A 12,498-nucleotide genomic window follows, 5' to 3' on the forward strand; every position below is an offset into this window, starting at 1 on the left:
TAAAAATGATACTTTAAGTAAATAGTTAAACCTTTTTTAATTTGTTAGTTTTATGTTACCTCACATAATATACAGTGGCTTGTGAAAGTATTCGCCCCCCTTGGCATTTTTCCTATTTTGTTGCATTTGGGGGTTTGTATCCTTGGATTTACACAACATGCCACTTTGAAGATGCTAAAAAAAAATATTGTAAAACAAACAAATAAGACAAAAAAACAGAACTTGAGCGTGTATAACTATTCACCCCCCCCAAAGTCAATACTTTGTAGAGCCACCTTTTGCAGCAATTACAGCTGCAAGTTTCTTGGGGTATGTCTCTATAAGCTTGGCACATCTAGCCACTGGGATTTTTGCCCATTCTTCAAGGCAAAACTGCTCCAGCTCCTTCAAGTTGGATGGGTTCTGCTGGTGTACAGCAATCTTTAAGTCATACCACAGATTCTCAATTGGATTGAGGTCTGGGCTTTGACTAGGCCATTCCAAGACATTTAAATGTTTCCCCTTAAACCACTCAAGTGTTGCTTTAGCAGTATGCTTAGGGTCATTGTCCTGCTGGAAGGTGAACCTCTGTCCCAGTCTCAAATCTCTGGAAGACTGAAACAGGTTTCCCTCAAGAATTTCCCTGTATTTAGCACCATTCATCATTCCCTCAATTCTGACCAGTTTCCCAGTCCCTGCCGATGAAAAACATCCCCACAGCATGATGCTGCCACCACCATGTTTCACTGTGGGGATGTTGTTCTTGGGGTGATGAGAGGTGTTGGGTTTGCTCCAGACATAGCATTTTCCTTGATGGCCAAAAAGCAAAATTTTAGTCTCATCTGACCAGAGTAGCTTCTTCCATATGTTTGGGGAGTCTCCCAGATCCCTTTTGGCAAACACCAAATGTGTTTGCTATTTTTTTTCTTTAAGCAATGGCTTTTTTTCTGGCCACTCTTCTGTAAAGCCCAGCTCTGTGGAGTGTAAGGCTTAAAGTGGTCCTATGGGCAGATACTCCAATCTCTGCTGTGGAGCTTTACAGCTCCTTTAGGGTTGTCTTTGGTCTCTTTGTTGCCTTTCTGATTAATACCCTCCTTGCCTGGTCCGTGAGTTCTGGTGGGCAGCCCTCTCTTGGCAGGTTTGTTGTGGTGCCATATTCTTTCCGTTTTTAATAATGGATTTAATGGTGCTCTGTGGGATGTTCAAAGTTTCTGATATTTGTTTATAACCCAACCCTGATCTGTACTTCTCCACAACTTTGGCTCTGACCTGTTTGGAGAGCTCCTTAGTCTTCATGATGCCACTTGCTTGGTGGTGCCCCGTGCAGACTCTGAGGCCTTTCAGAACAGGTGTGTATATATACTGAGATCATGTGACATTTAGATTGCACACAGGTGTACTTTATTTAACTAATTATGTGACTTCTGAAGGTAATTGGTTGCACCAGATCTTATTTAGGGGCTTCATAGCAAAGGGGGTGAATACACATGCACACACCACCTTTCCGTTTTACTTTTTTTTAAAGTTTATTTATTTTTTTCACTTCACCAATTTGGACTATTTTGTGTATGTCCATTACATGAAATCCAAATAAAAATCCATTCAAATTACAGGTTTTAATGCAACAAAATAGGAAAAATGCAAAGGGGGATGAATACTTTTGCAAGGCACTATATTTTAAAAGTATGCATTAAGGTGTCTGTAATAAATAAGTGTGACACAAATTAATGTAGACATTAAAGAGGAACTGCACCTGCTGATTCATTGTAAGCTAATTTACTTTTGTGGCTGCCAGCCAAATAGTATTGCACTTTTCATCTGATGAAAATTAAGCTATTTTATGCCAAATGTGTTGCACTAATGCATTTCATGTGAAGGAAAACTATAGTTGCAGGCCACGGATCCTATTGTAGTAAAAAAAAACACTTGACTTTCAATAGACAACGTGACTCCTGTCAATACACAGCTGGAAAAAACAGAACTTGAGCGTGTATAACTATTCAAAATGACTAGAAGCTTCATAATGTGACCGGTGAAATGAATAATGCGATCTGCTTTATCTCCTAACGGATTGCACAAGTTGACTGCAGTTATTTACTTAAAAAGTAGCTACAAATATGTAAATGTATTGAAAAAATAGTTTGAATGGTATTGAAGGTATTGAAACAACATCCCATGGCTATTTCCAAATACCCCAGTATACCGTACGGTATACCGCCCAAGCCTATTTTGGATAAGGCAGTCGTTTGTGAGTGGAGGTGTGTGTATGCAGAGAGGTTTGATCTAGACAGATGTACTTACATTTGATGCCCAGTAGTAGTGCCAGGTTAGGCTCCTGGCCCTGGGCCCTCTGGGTGAGGATACTACAGAGGGCCTTGAGGTCCAGCAAACACAGGGACATCTCTTTAAGTAAGGGTCCCGCCTCGGGCCCTTGGCCCCCGCTGCCCTGACGCACCACCACGCCCTCATCCACCTGCCTTCGGTTCTGTAGGAACACACACACACACACACACACACACAAACACACAAACACACACAGTGGAACACACACACTTAGCTTAGATATCCACACTGGGTTTATTATTAAACGCTGACACTAATGCAGCAGAGCTCTGGAGTGTTCATTATATTAATGTAAAACCCATTAAATCCGCCCCAATATTAAATAGGATTTTGCGCCAGTTCAAAGTAGATAAAGTGTTGCTGAATTGAAACACACATTGGCAAAATTCTTTGCTGTGCTTAAAAGCGTCGTTGTTATTCTCTGTCACTGCCACAATGCATTAACGGCAACACATAGTAAATAGCTAGAGAAGGGAGTCTAGTCGCTCACAATAGGAACACAATCATTTTACGGACCTGCAATAACATCTGCTAAATATGTGTTTGTGACCAATACAATTTTATTTGATTATCATAACATGACAGCCGCGCTGTTATTTCTAAACAGAAATGGATTTGTCCATTAGGGCTCCAGAGAGTGTATTTCTGGATGAAACTGTAAACTTGAGAGAGAAATGCTGAAGAAGTGAGAACTGCCACTGGTAGGCAGTGACTAAAGCTGAGTGTGCGTGTGTGTGTGTGTGTGGTGTGTCTATTTGTGTGTTCCACTCCTTTGTAACCTGTGACGATCATCAACACTTGCACAGCCTCTCATTGGTTCTGCTTTGAAACAGAATAGTTCAAATATACACTTTAAAATGAGTCTCTTCGAATGTCTCACAGAATACCATGTAGTTTGGAACAATAATCACCATCCCTCAACAGGATAACGAGGCATCATAGCAACACATAACACCCACAGAGGGGGCAGAAAGGTAATAGTAGTTGTTGCAGGTGCAAAGTCATTTTAGGACCGATTATCCAAGATCCTGCTCTTCCAAGATGGAGGCCGTTTCACCACCAAAAAAAACTCTCTTTCATCTCAGTTTCACACCCAAAGGCGCTTACCACTTGTTGATGCCTGGAGTCAAATCTCCCTCCTCCCCTGTCATTCTTTCTACACGCTGCTGGGGACATAGAGTGTGCGGCTTAAGACCCAGTCTCCACAGAGCAGTGGAGTTAAAACCACCCATACTAGACACACCACACAGACTCGTCTCATCTTGTCATATCTCACCGTCCCCGCGCCGACAGCCCTTTGAGTAGTCAGAGCCAGGCAACGCTCCATCCTCCATCCTCCTCTCCCTCCCTCCCTCCCTCCCTCGCTCTCTCTCCAAACCGGCGACCTCTCTTTGTGGGAGCCGCGCCGGAGAATCTTCCAGCTGATAATTGCCTCTTGTGTCCCTGTCAGTGGGATAATGTATGGTGCTGGGGCGCCCAGCCACATGTGTGCTCTCTACCTCTCCTCTCTCCTCTGTACAGGAGACACACACACGTGTTCCCACCCTCTTCTGCCCGCCCGGCTGTCACATGCATGAATTCAGACCTTTCAGCGCCGGGCTCGTCCTCACCTTGAGACGGGCGGCGGAGGTGAAGAATGACACCATGAATTCTAATAGGGTGTGTGTGGTAGTGGTGGGAGCTGGAGGGGCCATATTGGGTTATTCATGACTTGGCTGCTATGAAAAGATCTGAGGACAAAAAGGGTCACTAGAGGAACATAATGGGGGTGAATGGACCTCTCCATCACCAGCTAAACCTGGGACAGAGCTACTGTCTGACAGGATGTGGGGGTGTGAGTGTGTGTGTGTGTGTGAGTGAGAGAGTGAGAGATACTCCAATCTACCCTTGGTTCTAACATGCGTCCTTTGTCCTCATTCTGATTGTGCCCACATTTTTAGACAGAAGTAGACGATTAAAAAGGCCCACTGTGAACTGATTTTGATCAGATCTTATAAGTGTAAACTTACAGTAAACGATCAGGACAAGACCAGGATGCATGTTAGCGGCAGGTATAAACGGGGCTAAAGAAATGTCCGCTCATTGTCTGCTGCTCCCGAGAACAATTCTACTTTGCGACGTGGACACATTTGCAGTTAGCGTTTTAGGAGAGGCTGCGCGGGGCTCATCAGCGAGGGGCTGGTTACCTGGTGGAGGGTGTTGGAGAACGCATCCAGGTCCTCGTCCTTCTCCTGCAGCTGTTGCTGGAGCTCTTGGGAGAGACATCGCTCCTTCTGCAGCCTCTGCTCTACAGCCTGCAGCAGAACAATAAGACAGCCGTCACATGAAACAGTCAAAACTGTTCGCTGCTCTGGCACCCCAATGGTGGAACAAGCTCCCTCACGACGCCAGGACAGCGGAGTCAATCACCACCTTCCGGAGACACCTGAAACCCCACCTCTTTAAGGAATACCTGGGATAGGATAAAGTAATCCTTCTAACCCCCCCCCACCACCTCCACCCTCCCCCCAAAAAGAAATAGATGTACTATTGTAAAGTAGTTGTTCCACTGGATATCATAAGGTGAAAGCACCAATTTGTAAGTCGCTCTGGATAAGAGCGTCTGCTAAATGACGGAAATGTAAATGTAAACGCCCACTATGCTGTACGATGCCCTGATGACTGATCATCATCCTCTTCTTAAACATTATCATCATCACCACTCACAGACACACAACATGACAACTACTAGACTACAATAGCACCTGATTGAAGCATACTGACCCAAATACAGTCTAATAATAAGGCTTACCGTCAGCTCAAGGGTGAGTTTTTCTATCTGGTTCTTCTGATTGTCTATCAGCTGAAAAAGAGCAGAGCGGAATCGTAAGTATCTGGTAGCTGTCAAGACTCACTTTGAATGACCCTGTGTGTGTGTGTGTGTGTGTGTGTGTGTGTACGCATTCGGCGTCTGACCTTGCTGGTGGTGGCTTGCTGTTCCTGTAGTCTTGCGTTCTCTACCTCCAGCAGCTTTAGGTCCAGCATGGGGAGCCGGACCCCGTCCTCAAGACACTGCTCCACCTTCTCCTGCAGGCTTGGGGAACCAGAGAGAGACACAACGTTAGGGCACTGTCTGTCATCAGCACAATCACAGCTAAGCAGCTCTGTTTTAAAACGCACTGTGACAATTAAAAACATATTGCAATTGTATTTCTATTCCTTGGTCATACCTCTGCACAGCAGCCACCAGCTCCTTCTCCCTCTTGCACTGGGTCTCAATCAGGTCCTCTTTCTCCTGCAGCACGGTGCGGCCTTCCTCCAGGCTTTTCTCCAGGCGAGCCACTGTGTCCTGCAGGCCCTGGGCCTTCCCCCGACCCTCCTCCAGCTGATAAACACACACAGCACATGAACAGAACATTAGGACTGTACACACACAAACAGGCAAACACAACTAGATAAGACTCACTGTACCGTACGCGCCAGTTTAGTGCACACAAACCCACACTGAAATTTACATCAACTTAATTCTCCGGTTCTTATTGACCTCTGGTGTTAAAATGGCGTATTACACGATTACCATTACCAAATTGAATCTCATTATTGTCTTGAAGAAAATGACACAAAGCAGGTTGCCGATGATTTAATTATCATTACCGTTCAGTTAGACAGAGCAGACACAATAGGAGACATATTATCTTAAGGTTGATCCGAGGTTATTAACAGACACTTGCTGTTAATTGACAGTGTGAACTCCCCTGCCTCCTCCTCTTTCCCCTCTAGCACTAGCATTAATGCAGCCTGAAATGGCTGATCTAATCAGGTCTAATGGGATTAAAGAGCTGTAATGAAGAGACGCCTCCGCTCCATTACCAGGTGTTACTGTAGCTTATCACTGAGACGCTAGCTAGCAGAGACGCTAGCTGGCGCTCACTATCTGGCCATGCTAGAGGGGGCAGTGACCACAAATCCAATTTCAACCAATGACCTGAACCTGGCCTTTAAGCTAAATCTTAACCCTAAAACTAAATCAATACCATACAGGCTCGCTCATGTACTTTCTCATTATTTTTGGGGGTATTTTCTAACATGGCCATCAAATGACTAAGAAACTTAGCAGAGATGCTAGCGGAGACCCAGGGGCTAGCCAGGCAAAAGGGACCCCCTGAGGTGATCCTGTGGCTGGACAGGGTCTCTACCTGCTGGGCTTGGGCCTGGACCTCGTCCAGGGAAGGCAGGTCAGCCAGGTACTTCTCCAGGGTCTCTATCCTCTGCTGCTTCTCCTGATTCTGCTCACTCTCCCGCTGACACTTCTTCTTCAGGCTGTTGATGTAGCGGTCACGCGTCTTCATCTGGAGAGCAGGATAGAGGGTTGATTACATTCATTTAGGGTTAGAGTTGTGGCTAGGTTAAGTGTTCCAGGGGTGTACGCATCACGCTAGAGTTAGGGTTGTGGATGAGGCTGGGGTTAGGGTTGATCCGGGGTGTAGACATGAAGTTAGGTTAGGGTTGATCCGGGGTGTTGACATGAAGCTAGGGTTAGGGTTGATCCGGGGTGTAGACATGATGCTAGGGTTAGGCTGGGGTTAGGGTTGATCCGGGGTGTTGACATGAAGCTAGGGTTAGGGTTGATCCGGGGTGTAGACATGATGCTAGGGTTAGGGTTAGGCTGAGGTTAGGGTTGATCCGGGGTGTTGACATGAAGCTAGGGTTAGGGTTGATCCGGGGTGTAGACATGATGCTAGGGTTAGGCTGAGGTTAGGGTTGATCCGGGGTGTTGACATGAAGCTAGGGTTAGGGTTGATCCGGGGTGTAGACATGATGCTAGGGTTAGGGTTAGGCTGAGGTTAGGGTTGATCCGGGGTGTTGACATGAAGCTAGGGTTAGGGTTGATCCGGGGTGTAGACATGATGCTAGGGTTAGGGTTAGGCTGAGGTTAGGGTTGATCCGGGGTGTAGACATGAAGCTAGGGTTAGGGTTAGGCTGGGGTTAGGGTTGATCCGGGGTGTAGACATGAATCTAGGGTAATGGTTAGGGTTAGGCTGGGGTTAGGGTTGATCCGGGGTGTAGACATGAAGCTAGGGTTAGGGTTGATCCGGGGTGTTGACATGAAGCTAGGGTTAGGGTTGATCCGGGGTGTAGACATGAAGCAAGGGTTAGGCTGGGGTTAGGGTTAGGGTTGATCCGGAGTGTAGACATTAAGTTAGGGTTAGGGTTAGGCTGGTGTTAGGGTTGATCCGGGGCGTAGAGATTAAGCTAGGGTTAGGGTTAGGCTGGGGTTAGGGTTGATCCGGGGTGTAGACATGAAGCTAGGGTTAGGGTTAGGCTGGGGTTAGGGTTGATCTGGGGTGTAGACATGATGCTAGGGTTAGGGTTGATCCGGGGTGTAGACATGAAGCTAGGGTTAGGGTTAGGCTAGGGTTAGGGTTGATCCGGGGTGTAGACATGAAGCTAGGGTTAGGGTTAGGCTGGGGTTAGGGTTAATCCGGGGTGTAGGCATGAAGCTAGGGTTAGGCTGGGGTTAGGGTTAATCCGGGGTGTAGGCATGAAGCTAGGGTAATGGTTGTGGCTGAAGCTGGGATAAAGGTTGATCAGGGGTGTAGACATGAAGCTAGGGTTAGGCTGGGGTTCGGGTTGATCCTGGGTGTAGACATGAAACTAGGGTTAGGGTTGTGGCTGAGGCTGGGGTTATTGTTGATCTGTGTAATATGCCCATTGCCCACCTTCTCCTCCAGCTTCTTGATGTCGTCTGTGTATTTCTGGGTGTTCCGTTTGAGGAACTCGTTGAGGTGGATGACCTCCAGCTCTGCAGCGGCCAGCTTACGGCCCAGCTCCCCACTGTCACAGCACAGAGGGCTCATCCTGTCTGGGACCTGCAGCTGGGGCTGGGGCTGGGGGTGGAGCTGCAGATGGAGCTGGGGGTGTGACTGAGCCACTGGACTGTCAAATGGAGACTCCTGGAAAAGAGAAGAGGATAGACATGAGTTGTCAGTCTTTTAAAGAGTTCCAGATATGTCAACAAATGGCAAAGCTTCAGACAAAGCTTCAAAATGTTAACACATGGCCAGTTGTGTATCACAGTATACTGTACTAAGTCAGACAGTTGAGTTGTTACTGTATACGTCAGGCTTTATTACCTTAGCTTTGAGTAGATAGGGGTCGTCACAGCGCCCCTTCTGGCTCTGGAGGACCTGTTGCGCTTTCAGCTCGTTCTCCCTGATCCGAGCATGGAGCTGTAGGATCTGTTGCTTCTGTCTGGAAAGCACACATCCGACATAGAATGTCAGCAATACACCACAATGTATAGCAGAAGCAGCTATACTGATATCCAGGTAAAACTCACACGGAAAAAAAACAGGTACACATTCAAATATGCAATGGTCACACACAGTGCCACCTCTCTCCATTATGAATATTAGACAGGCTGGCAGTAATACAGGAAAACACAGCCAACAGGCCAATCAATGTGGAGCATACAGGACCATATATAATAATACTATATAATAATACTATATAATAAGGCAGTTTGACTCAGTGTAAATCACTTAAATCTAATATTTCTCTCTTGTGAAGGGTGGGCCAGCTGGCTACATGCTATCCTGACGAGGCAAGCACAATGTCCTCCCCTAAACCCCGCCCTGACAAAAAAAAGTAATATTTATAAATCAGCTCCTAATACCTGTGTCTCTTTGCTTTGACGTGTTCTACCTTTCAGCGAAATAAAAAGGGGGGCGTTGATAAAAGCTACCGGATCGAGATAGGAATACTAAATGCTTGGTGTGTAGGTTTGCTTTCGACTGCCACCTGGTGGTGAAATGTGCCTGTTTCCTCATTCATTTGAGTCACAATTGATGGAGACGTTCAATAACGAGGCACACAATTGAGAAAGCCCTCACGTTAACACCTTGGCCAGCCTGCTGCTAACTCAACTAACGTTAGGGAACTGTTCATCCCATATCTAACGCACGCAGCATGTTGTCGTATACACAATAACACCAGTTGGCCAGGATATTGAGTGTTCTAGATTGATCTCTCCGGTTCAAAGCGGGTCCGGCCTTTAATGTCATACCAGTCCACTTGTCGATGTGGCATGGTAGTGTCTGCGCGCTGTGTGTCTCTGTTTCTCTGCCTGTATTTCCTGCAGTAACCTCAGGGTGGGCGTGGGGGTGGGTGACCCTGTGCTGTCCCCTCCCCTGGCACTGCCCAGCTTGTCCTGTCAGCGCCAGCCTGCCACTCTGAAAGGGGACACCTCGGACGCGCGTGGCCGACATGCCGCCACACGGACATCTGCTCAAGGTCATTGAAAAAGTGTGTGTGCGCGTGTGTGTGTGCGTGTGCCTCGGCTGGGTTGACACTGACAGTGAGTGGCCCATAGAAATGAATAAAGGATGTCAGAGACTGAGAGACTGCAGTGCTCTAACTTTCCACCGGGCAATGGCAACCAGAAGGGACACTCACGGAATGTTTTTTTCCTTCCAGTGTGACGAGCAGAGTCAGACAACGTGCTGGAATATAATGAGGTACATACCGACTCAGTCCGACTGTGTACATTCGCTGCTCAGATATAATAATTCTAAGATTCAGATGTGTTTCCCCTGGAATTGAATCTCCAGCCTCAATGAATTCCCCTGCTTGGCCCAATGACTCACTACTGCACCTCTGCTGGTTTTAAACGTCCCTGTCCGCTGCCGTGCATTTCTGACCTGTCAATCTCCAGTTCTCTCTGTCGCAGAAGGCCCTCTTTGATCTTCACCAGCGTGTTCACGGGAAGGGAGGCTCCGCCCAGCATCTGCACAGGAAACACACACATCGGTCAGCACACTTAACATCTACTAAACAAGCAGATCCACATCGTTTGTCATCCTCGTCATCGTCTTCATTATAGTCAAACGCAAGATTTAACTAAGGGACACCAAGAGAGTCGACGAGCCTAATGCCATTTCACATTTCTAACCTAAATGTAGTCCCTGTACAAAGACATGAGCCACAGCTTATCTGCAAGCGCTGGGCCTTCACACATTCCAGCAGTATATCCTGTATCGCCCTCCTCCATACAGGAGTGTGGGTAGGGTGTCGTGGACGGGCCGTTTGGGCGGGAGTCTCTTCAACATTGCATCAGTGAGTGACTAATCTCCTATAGCATAACACGGTCTCTGTGCCAGATGGCTGGGCTGCTGCAGGGCCCCTGGTAAGAAGCTGTCACAGGGATCACGATATGGGTCAGGTATGTCCTCACTATCTACTACTGCAGGGGCACAGGGACACAGGGCAGAGAGAGCCAGATCACGTTCAGCAGGCACGAAGTAGAAAATAATTTGAATCGGAAAGACGAAAAATGGGTGTTCCTATTGAACAAATTCAGTTTCTGAACACATCCCTTACTATTACAATCTGGTCTGTCTCCATAAGATTGAAGGTTAGGAGGTTGCGGCATCTGAGTCTTTATTTCTATACTCTCAAACCATATCTGAAACCCTGAAGAATCCCATAGGTATTCTAATACGGTGGACTGGACAGTGTGTCCACAACAGACTTCAGGCTTAGTCACGGGTGGTATGGCGGCTCTATGGCGCTATGTGCACAAACAATGCACACCAATAATATGGATCCTGGGCACAAGAGCCATTACCACAAACCGCGTTCTACTTATCTGATGTGTGTAACACCTCGGTTATTGTCTGTTCCTTTGTTTTTTCTCCGGTGACAGTCGGTCTTTGAGTCGCCCTGCCTGCCACCAGGTTAAAAATACCTCTCCTATTAACGCCCTAGATATCAGCTGCACAGCTCTTCTCGCTGTCTCCCTAGCCCTGGTAAAAGGACCCCCTCCTGTGAGGCTTTGCCAACCCCCCCCCCCCCCCCCACATACCCTGATAGGAACCAGGGTTGGAAGACATCACAGGAGGTTGGTGGCACCTTAATTGGGGAGGACGAGCTCATGGTAACGGCTGGAGGGGAAAATCAGTGGAATGGTATAAAATACATGGTTTGATGCCATTCCATTCGCTCCGTTCCAGCCATTATGATGAGCCTCCCCTGGGCAGCCTCCCCTGGGCAGCCTCCCCTGGGCAGCCTCCCCTGGGCAGCCTCCCCTGGGCAGCCTCCCCTGGGCAGCCTCCCCTGGGCAGCCTCCCCTGGCAGACATCCATCCGTCCCTGACTCCAGATCCACTTCACATAGCTTAGCCTATTTTTAACAAACCATTGTGTGACCGTGGCCACAGCAGCGGACAGAAACAAGCAGAGACGTGTCCAGTGTATCCTGGTAAGATAAGCTAGTACACATGGGCTCTCAGAACTCAGCAGATAGGAGATATTACAAAAGGGCCCCAATAAAAGGTAGGGACACTGCTGTAATGACAACAAACAAGCTGGGGGGGAAACATGGGGAGTTTCCACAACACTGAGCAGCTGTGTGAGGAGGCCAAGCCAGGACAGGCCAGGGTAAGACAGGATAGGCCAGTGGGGCCCACAGGGACTGGCCTGAATTCTGGGTCCCACTGCTGGCTTCAGCCCTCTCATCACAATATCACCACACATGATGGTTTATGGGTTTTTCTGCAGAGGAAACGGAGGGAAGCTCCGACTCTCTTTTGTTTTAGGCTGGTCTAAATCCAACCTAAATAGCGAGCATGACAAACTGAGGAGGTGTCCCTGTGTAGAGGACACTCAGTGTGTCTCTGAGGAGAGCAGAGCGCCACATTTCCACTACAGCCTTCAGGCAGCAGGAACACCACCCAGGGAGCGGAAGTCGGTATGAAAAAAAGAATGAAAATGACGGTCAAGTTTGTCCATTAGTTTGCGCTAAAAATGAAATGGCATTGTATGCCGGAGGCCTTTCTCTGGGAATCAGTGGTGAAAGAAGAGGCTGTCCACTTGCTTGCCAAGTTTATAGAAAAAGAAAGACAGAGAGAGAGTATGTTAAGAGAGAGTGGGTGGGTAGGGCGCAGTTAGTTCGTCGCCATGCAGTCGGAGGCTCTTGGGCTGGGGGGGGGTTACTTTAACATTAGGGATGAATGGCTGATCTGGGGCATAGCTGTCCCCACCAGGTGATAGCAAAGCCCAACACAACACCCACCGTCCCCAGAGGTCATGGCCATGGGCGCAGCAGGGGTGATGTTATCACTGCATGCCTGCTAACCCAGCACCACACACTCTTTCTTCATTGGTTTAACACCGTACACCAGCCATAGAGGAAGCCTAC

General features: G+C 47.7%; 1 protein-coding gene across 3 annotated transcripts in view; it reads right to left on the minus strand.

Moving 5' to 3' along the window:
- LOC115193286 (centrosomal protein of 85 kDa-like) overlaps positions 1-12,498 on the minus strand; it is a 70,849-nt gene that overhangs the window by 6,322 nt on the left and 52,029 nt on the right. For all 3 annotated transcript variants that reach the window (XM_029752092.1, XM_029752090.1, XM_029752091.1), the window contains 9 exons: positions 10,002-10,087; positions 8,436-8,553; positions 8,022-8,255; positions 6,498-6,650; positions 5,532-5,686; positions 5,278-5,395; positions 5,114-5,164; positions 4,509-4,616; positions 2,281-2,464 (listed from right to left, as the gene is read on the minus strand). In XM_029752092.1, the coding sequence (XP_029607952.1) occupies positions 2,281-2,464; positions 4,509-4,616; positions 5,114-5,164; positions 5,278-5,395; positions 5,532-5,686; positions 6,498-6,650; positions 8,022-8,255; positions 8,436-8,553; positions 10,002-10,087 (1,207 nt within the window). The remainder of the gene's footprint in view (positions 1-2,280; positions 2,465-4,508; positions 4,617-5,113; positions 5,165-5,277; positions 5,396-5,531; positions 5,687-6,497; positions 6,651-8,021; positions 8,256-8,435; positions 8,554-10,001; positions 10,088-12,498) is intronic.

The sequence above is a fragment of the Salmo trutta genome, chromosome 1, assembly GCF_901001165.1.
Source record: "Salmo trutta chromosome 1, fSalTru1.1, whole genome shotgun sequence".
NCBI classification, from domain to species: Eukaryota; Metazoa; Chordata; class Actinopteri; order Salmoniformes; family Salmonidae; genus Salmo; species Salmo trutta.